The sequence below is a fragment of the Parus major genome, chromosome 5 (assembly GCF_001522545.3).
Source record: "Parus major isolate Abel chromosome 5, Parus_major1.1, whole genome shotgun sequence".
Classification (NCBI taxonomy): Eukaryota; Metazoa; Chordata; class Aves; order Passeriformes; family Paridae; genus Parus; species Parus major.
This window is the reverse complement of record NC_031774.1, coordinates 40,066,127-40,088,914: the sequence shown is the minus strand read 5'-3', so window position 1 is coordinate 40,088,914 and position 22,788 is coordinate 40,066,127. Positions and strand designations below refer to the sequence as shown.

The 22,788-nt window shown below is 46.9% G+C and overlaps 1 protein-coding gene and 2 long non-coding RNA genes across 3 annotated transcripts in view; 2 read left to right on the top strand and 1 right to left on the bottom strand.

Moving 5' to 3' along the window:
* LOC107206225 overlaps positions 1-22,788 on the top strand; it is an 81,466-nt gene that overhangs the window by 49,403 nt on the left and 9,275 nt on the right. The gene's annotated exons all lie outside the window — the stretch shown is intronic.
* LOC117244542 lies at positions 2,315-5,029 on the bottom strand. The gene is made up of 2 exons (XR_004497859.1): positions 4,862-5,029; positions 2,315-4,620 (listed from the first exon to the last, which is right to left on the bottom strand). It is a non-coding gene; the product is annotated as an uncharacterized LOC117244542 (long non-coding RNA).
* IRF2BPL (interferon regulatory factor 2 binding protein like) lies at positions 5,216-8,824 on the top strand. The gene has a single exon (XM_015631852.3). It carries the CDS (start codon positions 5,857-5,859, stop codon positions 8,068-8,070), a length of 2,214 nt encoding a protein of 737 aa, XP_015487338.1. The 5' UTR covers positions 5,216-5,856; the 3' UTR covers positions 8,071-8,824.

Below are 22,788 nucleotides of genomic sequence, written 5' to 3'. Positions count from 1 at the left end.
GTTCTCAAGTGTTATTAATCACTGGGGGAGGCCAAAAGCAGGGATATTTTTCTTGGCAGCACGTTTTGATAAACAATCTGTGTATGGGGTGAAGGGAGGGAGGAGCCTGTCTTGCTGGTAACTAAGCTAATGTTTGGCAGATCCTTAACTGTCACGAAAGTGCAAGTGGCTCTCAGTGGGAATAGCCTTAAAAAATGTACCGATTCAGTTGATTCATTGTTGTTGATAGTTTACTACGTCCACAGGATGTAAGATGAAAACAGTCCAGGAAAAAGTAAAAATAACAACAGTGGAGGCCCCAGCTCTGCACATCCCAGCCTACAACACACTGCCCAGTCGCTAGTCCCTTGCATAGTGAGCAGAATTAATTATAGGTGTCTTATTTGGCACTGTAAGTTTTGGCAAAGGTTAATGTGTGGAAATCTAGGCTCCCAGGCAGCTTTTCAAACCTTGAAGACAGCTGTAGGAAAGTCGGTGTGGGGTGGGTCTCCAAGAGGGACCCCTCAGTGCTCCCCGGGGCAGAAGCGAGAGGCTGTGCCGGGGCACTTGGAGAGCTGCCGCGGCTGCACACGTGCGGCGGCCGCCCGGCTGCGCCCTCGGCTCCGCGCTCCAGCACCCATGTGGAAATGGGACCGGGAAAAGCAGAGGAAACGAGAGGCAACGTCCCTTAAGAAATGTGTCTTAAGAAGAGTTCCTAGATGGGAACGCAATAAGCTCTGTATGTCAGCAAGGCTTGCTACCTGAAAAATGGTAGGAAAAAAACAGAATTATAATGAGATGAGAACTGAAACGATAAACAGAAACATGTAACTACTCCTATTCTTTGTAACTGAGTGTTTTGACACTTCCTGGCAGCTTCTAGTAGAAGACAATGTTGTTTAACTTTTAATTTGACAAAATTATGCAACTTCTTCCTGAAGTGTTTGTGTTTTGATTTGTTGAACACACTCTCTTTACCACCAAGTGCTCTGTTCACTGCTAATCTCTGCATTGTTTTGAAATCATTTGATTGTGACGGATTTTATTTGCTATTCTGAGGTAAATCCATGTAAATTACACTTTCTGAAGTGCGCTACCCTTCTCTTTCTTGTATTTTTTTTCCAGCTGCTGTTTTGATCAGTAAAGAAAGAGCCATTTCTGTAGGTGAGTGCCTGCAGAAGAGCCAGCTGCTGTGCCGGCTGCAGTGATCAGTTCCAAAATTTTGTAAAGCAAGCAGGAAAGAGTTAAACATATTCCCAGGCTGTGAGCATTTAGAGCCAGACCAGACTGCTCATTCCCAAGCTGCTGAGATCATAGGCTCCTAATTATTATCGCTTGCAAACTTTGGGGCTGTCCTATATTCTGCATAATTAACGCTGGACTGCTGATCGATAATCCACAGTACTCCTTTCTCATCCAGATCAGCAGTAACCCCCGTGTTTTGGGAGCTCATGGCTGGGAGTGGCACGGAGTGGTGCAGCCAGGCCACCTGGGTTTTGTCACTTTGTCCTTCATGGTGTGTTACACCCTCTGCTTTCCATACCTGCTGGTGGCACTAAGAAAGGTAGTGGCCAGCTCCTGCACGCTGTATTTTGTATGATCATTTTGATTCCTTAATTTAAATGAATCGATGCTTCACCATTTTACTGTTACACAGACCCATATGTGGATGTGTGTACCTTCAAATAAAGATGGCAATAGGAACAAAGGGAAAGGGATTCTCGGATGGCAGTATTTATCCTAACACTGAAAGGGAGGAATTAGTAGATTTCACTTCTGATTGTAAAAATTATAGTCCTTGTCCCTTGGGACTACTGGCAGGCTGTAAACTTTGGGCAATCTCTGCAGAATCCCTAACACTGCATCCACAGTGCTGACTTGTGTTCCTGCACAAAAAGCAGTAGCTGGGTAGCAATTGTTCACAGCTGCAGCTCCACTCCTCCTTGCACTCCCCTTCATCTCACTAAACATTCTACTGTTTGGGGGGGGTACTCATGCTATTTTTTGTTTGCTCGCTTCTTTCTTTCAGTTAGCCAGATTAGACACCTGAATGGATTCATTGTTTGGGCTTCTTCTTTGCCTCCTTCAAAAGTAATATTAATCCCTGGATTATTTCAGAGATAAACACCAGACATGTTTTAGTATAAATCCATCAAGACCGACCTGGATTGCTCCTGTCCCGTCACTCACATGGCAAAGAGAAAAGGCAGAAGGTGAGCAGGAAAGCTTGCTGCTACCCTCGCAAGGACAGCGCTGCCATAGATGGGAAGCTTATTACATTGCCACCGTTCAATCTATTTTTCCCTACCCAGATTAGATTGATACTGACAAGTCGTTCCCTGTGAAGGTGCCACAGCGTGGCATTTATTTGCATTTACATTGCAGTTCTCTTCATCAATCAGCTTTGCAGAGATCACTGCTGCTGCTGGCCATATTGTTGCTATGCTGACACTTCATCCTTAAGTGCTGCTTGCGTAATGGTACAGTACGTGCCCATGACCAAAGTTTAAATCAAAGTTTAATCATTACGGAAAGACAAACATATTTCCGCAACTGTGTATCCTGCAAGTAAGAGTAAAGGCAGTTTGGTCGGGTCACAGATGCTAATCTCTCTCTTTTTCTATTCACAAACTATAAAGGGAGTTGACAGCACCTGTAAATGGTTTTCTGAGGCTAGATTATATCTAAGGTGATTATTATTTACACCCACTATAAAGACTGTTTTTGTGAGCCAAGAAGTCTGTTCCTGTGAGGTGAGTTTACCAAAAAAGGGCTTTCTTGCAGGAGGATTCGGCGGAGGAAGGATCCAGGGTGAGGGGTAGTTCAAGCACACGGAGTGCCTTGTCATGTGTTGGATTTGTGTAACCCGGGGACTGAAATGCAGTCAGGATATGCTGCAGTTCTGCATTCCCAGACATGCGGGATGAAGGCAAAGCTTCAGCTCTCTCAACCCGAGTTTTTTAAGCTGAGGCTGACCTTTTACCACAGCCCAGTTCTGCTCCTCATATGAAGATCAACATGGGGCAGTAAAAGGATAGGAAAGGAGATGACATTCCAGTATGAATCAGAGGGAACACATGCTTGTTTAGTCAAGTAAAGACATATTGATGTAGAAATCCTGCAGCCATCACTAAATCACTGTGGCTGGAAGCAAAGACTTTTACTTTGACCAGCTTTCATCTGCCATGCTTCTGTGAAGCTTCTGTAATGTCCACAGTTTAGGTGTGAAATTTCTAAGTGTGAAATCCACTCCTCTTTAGCGCATCTTCTTCAGCCAATTTGCATACAGGAGACTCACATAATTCGAAGACTTTTCTATCTCTGCTTACTGCTTCTACACTAAGTAGAAGCAGTAAGTAGTCTTTTTTAACCCTGAAAGAAAGAGTCACTTTGTCACAATTGATTTTCTAACTGTATTTTATCTGGTCCTACCATTTCTGTAACTTCAACGTGTGCATTTCATTAAGCCTTCCCTATAAAATAATTCCACATATATATAATCAAACTCATTTGCCAGCTTTCTAGATTAGAACCAGACACGTATAAAATGCTTTAGACAACTAAAAATGGAAATGACACGTATTGGTGATATGAAATACTGAAAGGAAGGTATTTTGTCGTGTGTGTTCCAAAACGTTATTAATCGAATAGAAGGTATCTTTCCGAGTCGGTGCTCCATAGCTGCCGGTATAAGGGAGCCGGGCACCTCGCCATAGAAACACTAAGTCATTTTAAAGCACAGAGGGAAACCTGCAGTGGACGGGGGTTTCGGCGTTTCTGGCAACAAAGGAATCAGGAAGAGGTACTGAAAGAAAGAAATCCATCCAACACAGCCCAGCTGGGAGAGGTTCCGCGTTCGCCGAGCGTGCGAGCGCTTCCCCCCACCCCATGTACCCCCTCCCCCGCTGCGCGCTGTCTCCGCGGGCACCGTGCACCCGGCTGAGCGCCAGTGACGCGCTGCCGGTGGCCGCCCGCAGCGCACCGCGCCGGGTCCCGGCCGAACCGCGTCCCCCCGGTGACAATTTATTATTCTTTGGACGCAGGCAGCGATGTCGATGTTTGCAAAAACAGCCGCCGACTGCAACGAGAGCAAAAGTGGGTTCTGCAGAGCCCCTCCTGGCCAACACGGGCACCGGCGTGGCCGCGGGACCGGGCGGGGAGCGGGCAACTTCGGGGATCGCGGGAGGGAGAAGGCAAGCTTAGGGGGTTTTATTTTGTTTTCCTGCCAGTGAAATGAATTCTCGGCTTATTTGCATGAACCGAGGTTGTTTTGAGTAATTTGCCTGTTAACAGTGTTATGCAAATGTTAGCTAGCTATTTAAAGGGGGAAATAGAAAAAGAAAAAAAAAGAAAAAAGAAAAAAAAAAAAAAAAAAAAAAAAAAAAAAAAAAAAAAAAAAAAAGCTGTGCGTTCTCACAACGCCGGGGAAATCCTATGTCCCTTTGCATTAGCGAGATGAGATCACAGCGATTACTCACCTGCCTGGCCTCTCCTACACCCTTGAGCAATTCACAGCACTATCTTTCCCAGCCCAACCTTAAACACTTGGCAAACATGGCTGGTTTAAACAAATCAAAAGTGGAAGAGCTTCTGATGCAGTCACAGGCTTACAAAAACTGTGTCATTCTGTCACTGGGATCACTGAAAGAGAAACACGAAATCGGATATTAAGGCGGGATCCCCCATTTGCCTCAGCAGCCGGATCGCACGGGAATCCCACCGACAGTCGCGGTGGCAGAAAGCCGCGCAGCCGTCACGGAAGCAAAGCGGGGCGAACCGCGGGTTTACAAAATACCGAAAGCGAGACATCTGAACTTAGAAAGCGCAGTCAGGGAAAAAAAAAAAAAACAACCAACCAAACAAAAAAAACCCCACCACCCACCACCGCCACCACGACGGCAACTGTGCATGCGCGCCCTGGCCGCGGTGCCGCGGCGGGGGGTCGGCAGCGCGGCCGGGGAGGAGGGTGAGGGCGCGATCTGGCGTTCAAGTTTCCAAACATAGCCGGCAGCGCAGGCTGCCCGCGCCCCGCCGCGCTCCAGCTGCGGCCGCGCCGGGGAGGGCGCGGGCAGCGCGCCGGGCATGCGCGCCCCGCGCAACAAGTGGGCTCCGCGCCGGCGGCCGGGGGGAGGGGAGCGGGGCGCGGGCGCTCGGCGGTGACGCGGGGCTCCGCCCGGGTGCAGCCGAGCCGGGAGCACGGCGCGGAGAAGGGGAGGGGCGTCGCGGCGCGGGGGGAGCGCGGCGCGGCGGAGGGGGCGCGCAGCCACACGCGGCGGCGCGCAGCACCCCGCGCTCGGACTGCGAGCAGCGGCGAGGATGTGAGTGAGGAGCAGGCGGCGCCGCTCGCCACGCTGCTGCCGCCGCCTCCGCTGCTGCTGCTCTCGGACTGCCACAGTTCCGCCGGCGCTCAGGGAAGCCGCCGCCGCCGGGACCGAACGGCTCCGTGCGGGGTCCCCCTGTCTTGCTCACGGCGGTGGATCAGCACGTACTGAACTGCAAGCTCACGAGGCAGCCGTGGCGGGTGGAAGGTGACCCCCCCATCTTCCTCCGTGCACCTCCGCCTCCTCCCGGAGGAGGAGCAGCAGCAAGCGGAGAGCTAGAGAGCGCAGGGAAACAGAAGCGGCTAGAAGGCGACCCCCACCCAGCCAGCCCCCCGGAGGAACAGTGGAAGCGTTTCCCTCCCCACCGGGGCAGCAGCGGCAGGATCAGGTAGAAGAAGCCATCTCCGGCAGCAGGAGCGAACTGAAAGCAGACGATCCCCCTTGCTGAAACGGGCAACAGGATCAGGTACGGAGAGCCACCCCCCCCTGCAGCCCGGGGGGGAAGACTGAGCCAGCCCCTACCCCGGCGGCAGCAGCTCCCCAGCCAAGCAGCACCATGTCTGCCGCTCAGGTGTCCTCGTCGCGGAGGCAGTCATGCTACCTATGCGATCTGCCCCGCATGCCCTGGGCCATGATCTGGGACTTCACGGAGCCCGTCTGCCGGGGCTGCGTCAACTACGAGGGCGCCGACCGCGTGGAGTTCGTCATCGACACGGCGCGGCAGCTGAAGCGGGCGCACGGCTGCTTCCAGGATGGTCGCTCCCCGGGCCCCCCGCCGCCGGTCGGCGTGAAGGCAGTGACGCTCTCCGCCAAAGAAGCGGCGGCGGCGGCGGCCCAGCAGCAGCTCAACCATGTGGATGCCACCTCCAAGGCGGCCTCGGCGGGGCTGACCCAGTCCAGCCTGGACCGCTACGGGCTCAGCGCCGCCGCGGCGGAGCAGCGCAGCCGTTTCGAGTACCCGCCGCCGCCGGGCAGCCTGGGCAGCAGCCATGGCGCCCGCCTGCCCAACGGGCTGGGGGGGCCCAATGGCTTCCCCAAGCCGCCTGAGGACGGGCCGCCGGAGCTGAACCGGCAGAGCCCCAACTCATCCTCCTCCTCTTCCTCCTCCCGTCGCGGGGCGCACGGGGGGCTCGTGTCTGGCCTTCCCCCGGGGGCCGCCGGCGCTCAGATGAACGTGCCCCCCAACCTGCTGCCGCAGACGCTGTTGAACGGCCCCGCCGCCTCCGGCGTGGCGCTGCCTCCGCCGCACGGGGGCCTGAGCGGCCGCGGCGGCGGGGGTCCCCCCGCTCCCTCCGCCTCTTCCCAAGGGGGCACCTGCGGCGGCGGTGCCGGGGGAGGCGGCGGCTCGTCCTCCGAGGCCTGCGGCAAGCGGCCGGGCTCGGTATCAAGCAGTGACCAAGAGCGGGAGCTGAAGGAGAAGCAGCGCAACGCGGAGGCGCTGGCCGAACTCAGTGAGAGTTTGCGGAATCGGGCCGAGGAGTGGGCCAGCAAGCCCAAGATCGTGCGGGACACGCTGCTCACTCTGGCCGGCTGCACCCCCTACGAGGTGCGCTTCAAGAAGGATCACGCCTTGCTGGGCCGCGTCTTTGCCTTCGACGCCGTCTCCAAGCCGGGCATGGACTATGAGCTGAAGCTCTTCATCGAGTACCCCAGCGGCTCCGGCACCGTCTTCTCCAGCGCCTCCGGCGTGGCCAAGCAGATGTACCAGGACTGTATGAAGGACTTCGGCCGCGGCCTCTCCTCGGGCTTCAAGTACCTGGAGTACGAGAAGAAGCACGGCTCTGGCGACTGGCGGCTCCTGGGGGACCTGCTGCCCGAGTCTGTGCGCTTCTTCAAGGAGCTGGTGGGTGCCGACATGCTGCCGCAGCCCTACCTGGACGCCAGCTGCCCCATGCTGCCCACGGCGCTGGTGAGTCTCCCGCGGCCGGGGGCCGGGGCCGGCGGGGCGCAGGGCACGGCCGCCGCCTCTAGGGGACCTGGCGGTGGCGGTGGCGGCGGCGGCGGCGGGGCGATGCGCAAGAGGAAAGCCTCTCCTGAGCCCTCGGACTCGGCCGAGGGAGCTCTGAAGCTCAGCGACGAGCAGCAGCGGCAGCAGTGGATGGCCAGCCAGAGCGAAGCGCTCAAGCTCACCATGTCGGCCGGGGGCTTCGGGGCGGTGCACGGCGGGGGCCCCCCGCCGCCGCCACCCCTCGGGCCTCACTCCAACCGGACCACGCCACCCGAGTCCGCCCCCCAGAACGGACAGTCCCCCATGGCCGCGCTCATGTCGGTGGCCGACACGCTGGGCAATGCCCACTCGCCCAAGGACGGCAGCTCGGTGCACTCCACCACGTCCACCCGCAGGAACAGCAGCAGCCCCGTGTCGCCGGCCTCGGTGCCGGGCCAGCGCCGTCTGGCCTCCCGCAACGGGGACATGAATCTGCAAGTGGCCCCTCCTCCCCCCAGCACCCACCCCGCCATGGACCAAGTGCACCCCCAAAACATTCCGGACTCCCCCATGGCCAACAGTGGGCCCCTGTGCTGCACCATTTGCCACGAACGCTTGGAGGACACCCACTTTGTTCAGTGCCCCTCTGTGCCCAGCCACAAGTTCTGCTTCCCTTGTTCCAGAGAGAGCATCAAGGCCCAGGGGGCGACTGGCGAAGTCTACTGCCCCAGTGGAGAGAAATGCCCCCTAGTCGGTTCCAATGTGCCTTGGGCATTTATGCAGGGCGAGATCGCGACCATTTTAGCCGGGGACGTTAAAGTGAAAAAGGAGAGAGACCCTTGAGTAAGAAATCCAATCCCTTCAGACTCCTGAAGATGTAGAATTGTGAATATAACAAACTGCAAAAGTTAGTCTTATGTATAGACATTATTTTCGTCGTATGTTTCTATATTTTGAAACAAAGGTATGTACTCTTCTTCATTTGAAGGATAGAGCTGGTTTTTGTTAAACAGAATATAATATTGTTTGGTTACTACATAATACCTGTTCTCATTTCTTTGGCAGTGTGTTGGCTAGGTACAAAGTTAATAGCCCTTAGCGATTACCTGCTGCTGGTGTGTATTTTTGTAAATGTATGCACTTCTCTGAAAGAAGAAGAAAAACACAAAAGACAAAAAAAAATTTTTTTTTTTGCCAAGGCCAGTGTTGATGCCTAAAAAAATTGCTACAAAAATGGTGACAGCTTATGTTTTACAAGCCCTAAGTGTTAGTCTTTCACTTTATTTTTTTTTGTTTTGTTTTGTTTTTGTTTTCTGTTGCAAGACGGTGGGGTGGCTGTGGGGGGAGGGTGTTTTTTTGTTGCAAGTTTGTAAGGAAAATGTTTCAGTTTGTTTCTATTGATCCGAACGTTTTTAATCTTCATGTGTTTTTTGTTTTTGCTTTTATTGATGCACGGATGCTTTTGAACAGTAGAGCAAAATGCTGTACATGAGAAACATGCTCTGTTTGTCCTTTATACATTTCTGTAGTTAACAGAACACTGTAATGTGCCTTGGAGCTTAGTAAATTGTAATAAATTCAATTGATATTAATACTTCCTGAGTAGCAAGTTTTTTTTTCTCTAAGCAGGCAGTATGCTCAAGCCCTGTTGCCTTTTTAAAGGTCTCCATTATACCAACAGTCTGCAGTTCGTTGTGATAATTATGGCACTTGTATGCACATTTTCACTTATATGTAGTAAGATGATGATGTTGATGGTGTTATCAAACTTACTTAAATCTTGGCACTGTGCCTATTTACGTTTCACCTTTAATGTTGCAGTAACGGTTGCTGACTAAGCATTTTCTATTTACTGTTCCTGCATCTCATTTCCTCCTCCCTTCTCCTCCCCCCCACCAGCTCTCCAGCTGCAAGCTGTTTGCAATACAGGATGCATACATTGCCTGTGCAATTTAATAAGGCTTGAGATTCAAAATGAAGCCCTCTTTTCACAAAAAAAACCCAAAAAACAAAAAACAAACAGCATCATGTGGTTAATAATTTTAGTTAATTTTAAGAGTGGTTGTCAAGGTTTGACATTAGCCACAAACTCATGGTAAGGCAGAACAGAGCACAAAATAGGGTAGCATGAAATAACAGCTTCTACAGTTGGTGTTGCAGCTGGTGGGTTGCTACCCCATTTAGGCACTGGCTTTTCATAACTTGAACTGATCAACAGTTCAGGGGCTTTATTGTGTTTTCAGGCAAGCAAGCTTCCTTCCTTCACTGAAGTGAATTCTTTCTTTTTGGCAATGATTATACGTGATTCTTTGTATAATTAACTATTCTGTGTGACATTGGCATTTTCTGGAGATAGGGGAGCAGTGTTATACCTGTTAAGTGATCAACAGGCAAAGTAAATACACAGGCCTCATGCTAGCTAGAAAATGCAAACAAACCTAACGTGAACCTTGTCCTTTCCAGTGAGGCAAATGGAGGAAAGAATGGGAAACCTGAAACAAAACCAGCAGCAGAAATCCTTTGGAGTTTGACAAGCAGAACATAGAGCTGTTCCAAATGCAATAGTTTTATTAAATAGCAAAGATCCCCACCCGCCAAAGCCCTGCAGTTATATAAAGGGAAATCTGGATAGCATTTAGTATCTGCTGTGTCTTAATACATTCTTGACTTGTATTCCTGGTGGGAAGATTGGAAGAAGCCTTGAGACTATATGCTTGGTGTGCCTACAGATCTTTGCTGTCTTGTATAGATACACACTCTGCCTGTTTCATCTGTGTGGGGAAGGGGTGAGGTTAGGTTTTGAGATTTAGCATTTGGCATCACTATATCTGTGATTTCAGACAATGGCTGTGTGTGTGTATGTATTTTATTTTTTTTTTCTGCCAAGTGATATATCAGTGCTTAAAAATCTCCAAACATATTGTTCTTATGTAATGGATCAAAGAAGTAATGCAGGAAAAGAATGTTTTGAGTTGTTAGAACAACCTTTATTATTTAATTGTTGGATACAACTTCCATGTTTTTTACAGTATAGATTTGTACTGATCCTATTTTCAGTTAGTTCTAAGCATGTAGTTCTCATACAGCAGTTTATTTTTAAATTGTGAGATAGGGAGGCTAACATTGTAAGTTCATGACTGGCAGAGAAAAAAAAATGTACACATGGTTGAAATTCAATTTTAAACTTAAGGAGAAGTAATATGTGTTATTCATGTGTGAATTGCAACTGCCATTAAAAGAGAAGAACTACTGGCTATTCAACATTTAATTATGTCACAGAAATATGAATACCCTATTTTATATAAACAGAGCCACTCCCGTAATCTTGAAATCATTCATCATTAGTTATAGCTAGAAAGAGACCCATTTGGTGGAATTTTCTAATTTCAGATAATTTTTGAAAAGCTCTTATTTTTTAAAACATAAGCCCACTTATGAGACTAAACAGATTGATTTTTAGCAGGCAAAGGTAAGGTGCAGTAGACATAGGTGGAAAATAAGCTTGAAGTGAATTGTAATACTGCAGTTAATTAAAGTTAACCATAGCCACGGGGCGTTTGTTGTATGGAGGTTTTTTTGTAACCATGTGACCTTTTCTTTTACTCTGGCTCATTAAGCAGCCAGTCTGGGCATATTAGCCAGCATTTCTTTGAACCCACTCCATAGGTTTTTATCTTTCTGAAGACGTCCACAGCTGACAAACAAGTTGTAAGCTTTTTTTGAGGGGGAAAAGGGAGCTGCTGAGTGAGACTCATGTACAGAGATTCAGCTGATTTCTGTATTTTACAGTAATGCTCCCATCCCCCACACTTGTCAGTTATTTAAGGTACAGCCCAATGTTTGCTTGAATAAATGGTGTAAGTTAATTTATTTGTCCAGGTGGTCATTTATTGTGCTTTCATTCCTTCTTGTAATGGGGAAGTATTTAAATGGTTTATTTTCCCAGGGAGGGTTGTTGTGTTTTGCTTTTTGGATTTTTTTTCCAGTTAGATTATTCTTGACATTTCTTTTAATAGCCTTGTAGCCTATTTTCTTAGAAATGGGTTAGAACATGTGTGTCACTGGATGTTTATTTTTTAAGCATTGGCAGCTGTGTGTGAGTTGGAGATAGACGTGTTTGTGCAATGAAGAGCCGCTATGTCCATTTGGGGGAAATACTACACAGTTCCAACAGGAGCTTGAGTTTACCAATGGTAACTGGTGTAATTTAATACAAACCTTGTTATCTTTTTTATTTGCTTAGCAATGTTGTGCATATGAGCATGCTCGCCTCCCCGAACTAGCCAGGACTAACATTGTTTTGAAACTGCAACCTCTTCAAATAGGCTGGCTGCCAGCACAGCTTTGCAGGGCTGCAGCAGTCACTGGAAAAAGGGTTGTCTGCTTCTTTATGTGTCTTGTGAGCTGAGATTTTCTTCCCCTCAAGGGAAAGGGCTTTGTCTTCAGAGCTCTCAGGTTCCCAGCTTACTATGCAGTAGTTGCCTTGCAGCTTCCCTTTTTCCTAGGTCTTGCCATTTTCCTTTTTTCTTTTTTTTCTTTTTTTTTTTCTTTTCAGTATGCAGTCATTCTCCATTCATTGTAGGACGCATTGTGTTGTGCATTAGCGGGCTCTTTCTCTGCCAAAGTGACACATCCTGTAGATCTGCAGCAGAGTACTGAACTGTCACTGTAGTGCTGACTCTTGTAAGGCTATTCTTGAAGCAGAACAGCTTCCCCCTTGGCGTTCAGCCATCAGAATCCATTACAGCACGCATTTTCTAACCAAAACATAGCTCTGTACCTACAGAGTTGTCCTTACAACCTTCCCCCAGAAGACACAGAGGGCATGGTTATACCTTGCTGTGTAGAAATGAGCACTGCTGGGTTTTATCTTCAAAGTGTTTGAAAATCATGTAACCAAGCTTTTGTTGTTTCAGCCCCTGCCTTAAAACCTGTAATGTAGTTTGGAAAGGGGAGTGCCTCTGCTGATTGGTGGTCACACATCTGGGTGATGTGAAAAGAATGGCATACAAGGTCTTTTCTCATATGTATGTCTTAAAAGAAGAATTAGGCATGTGTGCACTGACTGAGGCTACCACAGGACTCCTCTGATGAGCCAGACAAACATCTCTGTCTCCACGTGTTTGCCACAGGGCAGCCCAGCCCCATGCTGCCACCCCTGACTGGGAGGCCCTGCAGGAATCCAGTTGTTCTCCCTGGGAGTGGACTTGCCTAAGAAACATGGGAGATTACATGTCATTTCAAGTTTCTGACAGCAAACCCACTCTCTTTCAGCCATCCAGGGAACTGTAGAGTGAACAGCAGAAGGGAGCAGTAAGACGTGAATGGGAGTGTGAGAGGATGCTTACCAAAAGTCAGTCTGACCAGTACAGTCTGTGACTGGTTGGACTGGCTGAGCTACTCGGGGCTGGTAGGTTCAAGATTCCAAGGTCTGACTGCTTGGCTGGATGCAATGAACCACGCTGGTATAAATCTGCGTTGCTGAGAGTGGACGCAGCTACACTGAAGTATCCTCTCTCCCCCTTCACTGATACAGCCACACAACCCTGCCTGTTGCTGGGTTGAGACTGCGTTCTCCTCGTTGCTGTGTGCCTTCCCTTCCCGAAGCGCCCTTGTAAGGTTTTTTGGAGGCGGTGGGAGCAGGGGTGGAGGTGAGGAAGGTCAAGCTTCTTAGGTTTCAGCTGATTTGGCGTCCGCTCACAGCCCTCCCCGCCCTCCTCCAGCCCTGCCTGGCCATATGCACTCGCTGCTGTTTTATGACCGTTTGCAAAGCAACCTTTAAGATGTGAACTGCTGCAAATAGCAATTTATTTTCAGGAAAACGCCCCCTTCCTACACGATTATCTTTAACAGAGAGAAGACTCTGGTTTTCTGTTGTCCCCAAAGACCCTATAATGGAGAGCTGCGCCTTTCTTTCTGGCTGGCACTGCTCTCCCGGCAGTACTGGGTGTGCCAGGCCACCCGCTCACTCAAGTCTGCTTCACTGGGGTATCTTTCTCTCTTTTTTTGGCCAGCGCAAAGGCCATTTACTTTGTTTAGGGAGTGGAGGCTGAGTCTGGCAACTCTACCGCAGCGCGGAGCGGCTTGGCACTGCTGCGGCATGGCTGCTTAGGCAGGGACTGAACCGAACTGAACCAAACCGGGCTGGGCTGGGGAGGGTCGCCAGGGCACGCAGTTGCCGCTGGCTTGGGCTGACCTAGACAGCCGTGTGATTCCCTGCCTGCTCTCCTGCCTGCCCTCCTCTGCGCAGGGGATGGGAATGGGGACATGAAACATGTCTGTGCAGCTTCAAGGAGCCGAGCAGAATTCCCCACTGTCATCATCCTCCTCCCCTCCCTCCCTGCAGGCTGCCAGAGGGGAGGGCTGATTACAGCTCCGCTATTGTTCAAGTAACCTACAAATGGATTTGCATGGAGGCAGGTTGGGAGGGGCAGAGGGTGGGATTTATTAGCAACAGCTAAATTCGTCGGGATTACTGTTAGACTGAGATCTTCTCAATGGGAATGATCCCTGGGTGAGCGATGGGGTGGAGGGGAGGGACTGGAAAGCTCCTTTTCTGCAAATAGGTGAAGGGGTGGCTGGCTCCAGCCGAGTAGGAGAGGCAGGCAGGGTGCAGCTGGCTGGGGACGGCGCTTCACCTCGGTTTAAACTGTAACCCTCTATTCCAAGCACGCAGCTCCTGGCAGCGCCGCTCATACCAAAGCCTTGACTCAGGGTTATCTGCATGCTGGGTAATAAGCAGCGTCACCAGAGGAATGTGCAGAGAAAGCAGCCATGCTGCTGCAAGCCTCCGCTCGCTCCTCAGGCAAACCACTGATTTAGCAGCCTGCTTCTGCTTCTGGGCCGCCAAACTGGCGAGGCGTAGGGGGCTTCTGCGGGGCGACAGCCCCGAGTCGGATTGAAGCCAAAACAGCGTTTTACCCTTCCTTAAGCAAGTGCTTTTTATGCAAGCTGCCTGAGACTTCGCTAACCATATTTGAGAACTGCGCCTAGGAAAGGGTGAAGCTAGTCTTCAAGTTACCACATTCGTTTATCCATTTTCCAGATGCGTAATCGCAAGTGTTTGAGCCAGGGTCACACAGCGAACGCCTGGCAGAACAAGGGACACCATAGCCATTGGTTATTGCCCCAAATGCTAGTCTCCTTTCCTCTGGAATAAAAGCATGTTGTTACAACAACTGTGCAGCTGAACTGAAAAGCGCTTGTGTGACACAGGTGTTTGGGAAAAACAACATTCAGTGCCAGGCCACTTGCCTGTAACACGCGTGTGTCCTTCACTCTGATAGCTCCAAGGCTGGAGGCTGTTGCTGTTCTTGCTGATGCAACATACAGAGGGCCGGGGTGAAGGAGAGTGCATACCTGTGTGTCAGAGGTAGGAGCTCCCCTTTGGCTATGATGGAAAGCACACCACATCCAAATCAAAGACAGGACGGAGTTGCTTTGAATTGCTGTATTCCGGATTATCTAAGGCAATCTTACTCTTCACTGCTCACATCATGGCAACAAGAGACAAGATCATAGTGTAGCTCAGGTTTTCATTTGAACATGTCCAGACTGGCACACTACTGGAGTAAGGACAATACACTTTTGTAGGTTTGATGTATGTAAGAGCTAGGGGCAGAATTAGGGAGGGAGTGGGAAGCCTGAATATCTGGTCTGCTGCTGGAAAATACAGGCCACTGACTTGCAGATGTTGAAAGTTTATTTGATCTAGCTTGATATGCAAGAAATTTTCTCTTAGAACTCTCTCAGTGTCTATAACTGATTTCTGTAAAATAAAAAGATAAAGTAAAAAACATCTGAGATTAAAACAACTGAAAGAGCTTTTGTCTTCCTGCAGCAGCAAATTTTGGAGTATTTTTTATTACCTGCTCAAGTATTGTTGATGTTCTTGACTCCCTGTTATATGCAGCGATAATTCCTCCCTGAAGAATTCAGACTGCATTGATAAGAAAGGACAGTTGGCACATTTATTGTATCCATCTCCTGCAATGAAAGATTATGCTATGTATCTTATCAAAAAGATGCAGCCTTTCAAGAGCTGTACTTTGCTAACTGTATATACTCATTTTTGGCAAACATTTGCCATGGTTTTAAGTGGTTCTCTGACTCCAACCCCTAGCTCTTCACCCTCCCTTCCAGCAGTCAACTTTTCTGTTCATCCAACTGTATTCATTCAGCTGTGCTCACTGCACCATTTCTGCTGAAGGGGAGGCAGCAAGAGATGCAGGCATCAAGGATAGTATCAGTTGTGTAATCTGTGGATATCTAGTCGCATTGTGCTAACAAGGACCCATGGCCTAGAGATAAATTCATTAGTCAGCAGCCTTGATAGAATGTCTAGTGGCTTGTGTGACAGTTAAATACCAGGAAGCAATGCAGAAGTTCTCATGCTCTTTTGTACCTGTCTTTCCTCTTGCTGGAACTGATGACAGCATTTCTTGAGAACTGCACTGCACATGCTTAATACAAAAAGCAGCTCCTTTCAGGTTTTTGCGTGATTAGTTGCAGGTCTCTGCATAGATCTTCTGCGCTCTGATGGCTGGATTTTTACAGTACATATTTTGCAAGTTACAGCTTGAAGCTTCCTCCTTGCAGAAGGTTCTGTCATTTGAAGGAACCCCACCCTGCTCTCCCTTGAAGATGTGCAATCCTAGGCTGTGTTTGAGCATGCCTGGGAAGGCAGGTGCAGCCTGGCTGGATCCTCAACATTGCCTGCAAATAAACACTGTTTAAACAAATTGGACTAAAAAGAACATTAAAGATTCAGGTAATAATCAGGACAGGTTTTACCCTGCAGTCTCCATTCTGTGCTTTTCCCATCCTCTCTCCCTCTGAGTTATAACCCAGAATATATGACATGATCAGGTTGCTATGGAAATAATTTACAACATAAACTATATAGCAATAAAAGTTCTATATAGCACCTTTGTTGAAAACAACATCAGGTTAAAGTCACTTTAAAATCCCCAGATTTCCTTTCTGCTGTTGTAAATGAGGACTTAAAATTACAGATTAATTTTCTAATATTTTAAGGAAAATAATCCTTCCAGCATAAAACATGTAAATACTGTTGTATTCTTCTTCATTTGACTAGTACATGCATAGCTGTTAGATGTGTCCTCGAGCTCAGAAAAGATGGAAGATGCTTAAAGCCGGTAAAATTCTTCAAACCTTAGAAGCAAGGGATCAGTGTAGAACAAGGTTATTTCATTGCTTGAAGCAGGCCCTTCATCCTCATGTGTTGGTCTGTGTCTATGGGAACTGTAGGCTGTCACCTGCTCCAAACCATTTCCTCCTCTGATGAGCTTTGTAAAGTTGCCCAATTCCTTCCCAGCACTCTGAGAGTCACCATATTTATATTGCTGCGAACACTTAAGGCATCAATCCTTGGTAGCACACACATCCTTACTCTCAGGGTCTTGTCCAAACTAAGTTCTACAATTTCATGGGGACCCATCCCATTACCACACAGACTTCTCAATGATGTTCTTTTTCAGGGTTGTAGAGTCTGTGTACTGATATACCAACTTTCTTTGATGCCTAAAGATGTCTGGGTCTGGATAGCTCTTTTACTAAGCTTAAGCCTTCTTGGCTGTTGTTCCCTAAGGAATCCTGGCAATGTAGTTACCAGACTTCTCTTGGTTTTTAATTTGGTTCACAGTGGAGTTCCCACACAATTTTAGACAGTTTGGTCTCAATTCAATGTTATACCACTCATTTACTACACAGGAGTTTCTCTAACTGCTCTGTTGAACAGCTCAAATGACACACATATATCTGTATACGATGGGCACATACCTGTATATGCTGCAGTGAACAATCCCTTCCCTTGTGCAAGTTTGCATGTTAGCTATGCGTCATTGGAGAATCCCTGCTCTCAGGAGGACCTTCTGTAAGCTGGTGTAGGATTAATAATTATTTACCTCTTATAGCAAAATGCTATTGTCTAACATGAATTCATTCCCTCCAAGCCACTTCCTTCATCATGTTACTCACAGAGGAATTCTCAGGGTGGCAATCCATTTAAACTCTAGCAGCACACCCTGTGGAAGTCATTCCAAGGCTATTTTCATCTCTGAAGACACAGGTAGTGATGTTCTCTGGGTGTAAATGAGCACATTCCCTATGAATGTAATGCAGCCCAGATGCCATGAGAGTATGCTTCTGGAGCCAATCTCAGCCTGCCCAGAACAAGAGCCAAATAGCTCAACACTCCCTATGCAGTGTGGCCCTCCTTTGTTGAGGGGAGGTTTTCTGTATCTGCTCAGTTTTAACCCTCTACAGCAGCAGCATTAGGCATCCAGAGATACAGGTGCGCACGTGTGTTTTAACTCCACCAGCCCTGGGCTAAGCCGGCCCAAACCACCTTCTGCCAGTCCAGCAGTACTTCCCAGGCCCCATGTCAGTGCACATTGCAACAGTCTCTCCTGCTGAACTGCAAGCTGCAGTTCCTGTTGCTTTTGTTGACTGCAGGAGGAATACCTGGTCTGGCACTGTTTTTTCACCCGTGGATAAATTACATTGCAGTCTTTCCCCCTCACAGCACACGAGTCCATTGAGATATATCTTCCTTTTGTTTTTGCAAATATCTTTTATGTCTTTGCTCTGTTTTTCTCTTAGTGATGCAGTCCATTTGTCTGTCAATGTGCTTCACGGTGCACAAACTTCTGGTTTACTTTCCCCAGGGATTTCTCTGTGTCAGGGTCCCAAGTCCATTCAGTCAGCAGTTTGTCCTCCTTTGAGCATATCTGCTTGCTGCAGCAAGGCAAACCACACAAATCCATCCATTTAATTTGCTCCACTACTAAGTCCTTTCTGTAATTCCTCTGTCTCCTTCTCTGCTGGGTTTGATGATTTTGCATAGTTGGTTTGCTCAAGGATCATGGGTCCTTAGGAGAAGCAGATCACATTTAGCAATTTGTAGCAATGTTATTTGTGGTCTAAGCACAGCAACTCCTACAAAACATTTTTTTTCTCTTTGGGAATTTATGAGGTTAAATTAGATTTGTGTGACAAATATGAATGATAAAAGGCCATGAGTCATTGTTCACTTGAAAGTGTGATAGATGTCAGAATTAGAATGAAATACACCTTACTTGGGACAGAAGAACTACTGTTGTTTTTCACCTGAGAGCTTGAAATATATCTCACAGAGTTCACAAAATATTCTGAGTTGGAAGGGGCTCACAAGGATCATCACGTCCAGCTCTTAAGTGAATGGCCCATATAGGGATCAAACCAACAACCTCAGTGTTATTAGCACTGTACTCTAACTAACAGAGCTATCACTTACAGATACACTTAGATTCTTGGCCTGCAGGACTTTCCAGTGCCTCTTACAGATTCCTGAGCTTACAGAGGTGGTGCTGAATTGCCTCTGTATATGTTTCCTTCTAGAAATGAAATTGCGGAGTGTTGAAAGGCAGGGTTGCTGTCAGGAAAGATCAAGAAATGGAAATGTACCTCTTTTGGGATGTGTGTCAAGGAGATCTGGAGACCCTTAACCTGAAATAGAGGATGAAGTAAGAGCAAGTGCCAGTGGCAAAGGCAAGGAAGGAAAATATACAAACTTCAGCAGGTGGGGATGAAAAGGAAAGGGAGACATGCAGAGTTTTCTGTGTTTAAATACTTGAGAGATGCTCTGAAGCTGTTGTGATAGACAGACATGTAAAAGCCAAATGATTGCATAGTTAAGAGCAGCAAAACCTTGCAGAGCAACAGGGGCACTGGAAATAAAATTAATTATAGTTGACCAATAGGTTGTGAGGTGAAGAGTCCCTCATTACCAATTTGTCAATGAATAAGAAACAAAGAAGTTCCTGAAATTAGAGGCGAAGTTGTCACAAGATGGTGGCTCTTAAATGTGGATCCTGTCAAATACCTTGGTAGTCGTTATTGTTATATTCTCGTATCAGCCAAAGATGTGCAACATAGTTTTTAGGAGACAAAGACATGGTTGTCTTAGAAATGCTTATGATTTAAATACTAAAGGAGAAAACCAGGCGGGGATGTTGAAAGTTCTGTTTGAGCACTAAAAGAGGCATACCAGTAGGACTTGGCACACTGCTGATAGGTGAATGATCCAGACAGTAGCAAGTTATATTTATGGCACTTGCAGTTGTGCATACTGGGAGGAAATAATTTTCCTAAGCGTATTGCCTAGTTTTATTAAAGATAAAGGGTATTTGTGGGGAAGGTCTGATTGCCACTGGATAACTTATTGAAAGCTTATGTCTGTAAAATGGGCATCTGATCAGAAAGTGCATGCCAGAAAGGATGCATGAAGAATGAAATGCTGGATGCTACGTGGAGCTTCGTACCACCATCAAGGAACCAACATCTGCCCTTACCTGAAAGAGTATTAGTGACCCCGTCTTAAAAATTATAATGAACCGCTTAAAGGGGTTTGGAGATAAGCCCATGAGAACAGTTAGAGACATGCAAAAATGTCTCTGCACCACAGCAGAAGTGCAGTTATTGTTTATTTATTCTACAGCTAAAGCCCCTTAGTATGCATAAGATGTTGTAGACAAATAGGACAGGTCTGTGCCTGAGGAGTTTGCCTTCTGAGCAAGACGGAGCATAGCAAAAGGAAGCAAACCAGAAGTAGTTTGTTGGTACATGTGCAGAGCAGGGAGGCGGTAGGAGGCAGAAAGAGTCATGGGACAGGAGAGGTCAGGGTCAAAGGTACCACCAGAACCCTCCCAGGTGAGGCACTTACCTTCCAGTAAGGCAGGCCTCTCTAGTGTTGCTGTGGTGAGGAAAAGCTTCTTGTTTCATCTATGAGGTGTGACTTGTCTGCTTACAACTGTAGTACTGTAGGAAACACCCTCCAGACTCTACAAATGGTTTTCACTGGCTTCTTTTTCTACATATTCAGATGCTTGCACAGCAGATCCATATTTGTGTGCATGGAAAAGCAGCTGCATTGCACAAACAGCAAAAAATTTCAATTTGAATTCAAAAGCAAATTTTGGGGGACTTGTGTTGCTATGTTTTAATATTCATGCACTCAAGATTTATTTGTACAAATGAATCTTAAGTCAAATTCTAAACATGAAAAAGGTAGTATTGCACATTTTATTGTAAACTTCATGCTAGGTTACAAACATGGTAAAAAATCGGTATCATTTGAGATGTGTAATTAGCCAGCATATCAGTAGACCTAGAAATGTTCATCATATAATCATTTTGAGTGATGAAAATCTTGAGTATTTTCTAATCCAGTTGCAGCTAATTTCAGAAGAGAAGAAAGTAATATTAATAGAATATGTTTTTTGTTGAACATTACTTGCTCGGTTCTAGCATTATGTATGCAAATCAGGTAATTTTGTACCTAATTGCCTGATTTGCATGCATAAATGTAGGTTGCACATGTGCAAATGATTTCATTCAAATTTAGTATATGCCTAATATGTAAAGTGGCTGAAAACTTGAATCTATGTATCTGAATAACTCAGAATTTTTGCTTAAATAAAAACCAAAATTTGCCACCAGGTTTGGAGGTCAGACGAAGTACATGTCCTTCTTTGGATGATTTTGCAGGTGCAGTAACCCTGGAGTTGTAAATTTTTCTAGAGAAATGAGGAATGATGTGAATGCCCAGTGAGAGAAGTAAATAAAAATGTTCCTGTTGCTTTAAATGTCACAAGAAAATCACAGAAAAATGTGACACTTGCCAAGTAGAAGAAGACACAATCACTCAAAAGAAAATGTGGCGTTGAAGTCTTAGATGATTTATCAGACAATGAAACCTAATATGAAAAGTATGAAAATACAATACTAAAATCTAAGTGCATTAAAAACTCTTTCAGGTAATATCATGGCTATGAAAGGAATTGAGCTGACAGCTCTTGTGAATGAAGTTCTGTGACTTTAGGAGAAGGAGATCCATGGGCAAATGATAGAAAAGCCTCATTTGTTCTGCCATGCCATGCATTTCACCTCTGATCTGGAAGATAAAGAGGATCCAGACTTGGAAGATTAGCAGAAAAAAAACCAACCCAGGCTCAAGAGCCTGTTTTGTTACGAGACTTTCTGAGGAGCTCCCAGTACTGGGATTGGATGCATTGTCACCAGCAGTTTTCATAATGATGTGGAAGAGCAGGAAGTGTCCCTGAGGAAGGGAACTAAAATTACCAACAGCATTTTTTACTGTGGCATCAGCTGTAGTCTAATAAACAGTGGTAGGCTGTTTTCTCCCTATTACTCAGAGCTCCTCTGCAAGCTTAATTTGCATACACATGGGTGACAACTACTGCTAAAATAAGCATGTAGAAAAATTGGAAGCAATTTAGAGGCACATATGGATTCACAGTTCCAAATTCTCATTCACACTAGTAAGAAGTGCAAGCAGGGTCAAAACAGGTATGATATATGCTTCTTCCAATGCTTCTTCATGTTGGCAAGAACTCTAAAAGATTATGGGTGTAAATTAGAATTTGGCACAAAATTCTTTTCTGTCCTTCTAAGGGCCGGTTTGTCCTAGCCCTGCTGACATGACTGTGGTACAAATGATTTCTGACCAGCATAGCTTTGCTAATAAGAATTTCTGGTATCAATGTGTTTATAATGGCAAAGACATGCCTTTCTTGGAAGAGGTTATTTTACTTGAGAGAAGGAGACAAGATGGAGTACATCTTACTTTCTGTAGGAATACAGAGCAGCAGGCATGGAGGGGAAGGTAAGGAGGGCTGCCAAGCACTTTTGTGTGGTGTATCTAGAAGCTTGTGCTCTGGGTGGGAAGCCATGTGAGAACTGGGGCCACAGCTCTTTTAGTCTCCTCACCAAGTAAGCATGTTCCATGCACAAAACATGGCTGACCTGTAGAAGCATATTTGTGGTGCTTTCACAGGTTACCTATCCCAGAGAAGTGCTCCCTAATGCAGACTTTGAGCTCATTCTTTTTGCTCCTGGGCATACAAAATGGTTTTGATTTAAATGAGAATCAAACTCACCTTTTTCCTCCTGTTCTATCAGTGGGAGAGAAAGCACTGCTTGACTAGCTGTCTTACCTCTTTGTTTGTATGATAACCTCATAAGAGCAGCACATGCAGAGGTCTGTACAAAAAAAAATAAACCCAAACCCTGGGCTGTATTCCCAGTTCACTCTCTGATTGTTTAGCTAAAGCAGAACTTCTGTTGGAGAGGTGCTCTGTTGTTTGACTAAAGACTGTTATTTCTGCTTATTATCATTTCATCATAGAGTAAAAAGACGCTTTCTATTTTCCAGTTTTTCAGTATGAGTGAAAAGCACTGCCTGATAGCCTTGGAGATTGAAGGTTTCTTTTTTTTTTTTCACAGAATGGATATAGCTTGGGTAGTATTAGCTTCCTTCTCTTAACAGCTTCTTGTTCCTCCCCAGTTTAGTGCTCAGGACTGATTCCATTCTTGATCTCTATTCTGAGTCTTGCTTTGTGTGTTTTCTGCAACTGAGGCAATTGCTGCCTGTTGCAATGCAGGATTTTGGGGTGGGCAGCAGTCCTGTGAAACTGAGTGGAAACTGCAACTCTGGCTCAGCAGCACAGAGCGTGCAGAACAGGCACCACATTTCAATGG

What these genes read in the sequence shown, in the direction of transcription:
- IRF2BPL (XM_015631852.3), top strand. Translation starts at nt 5,857, where the DNA reads ATGTCTGCCGCTCAGGTGTCCTCGTCGCGGAGGCAGTCATGCTACCTA.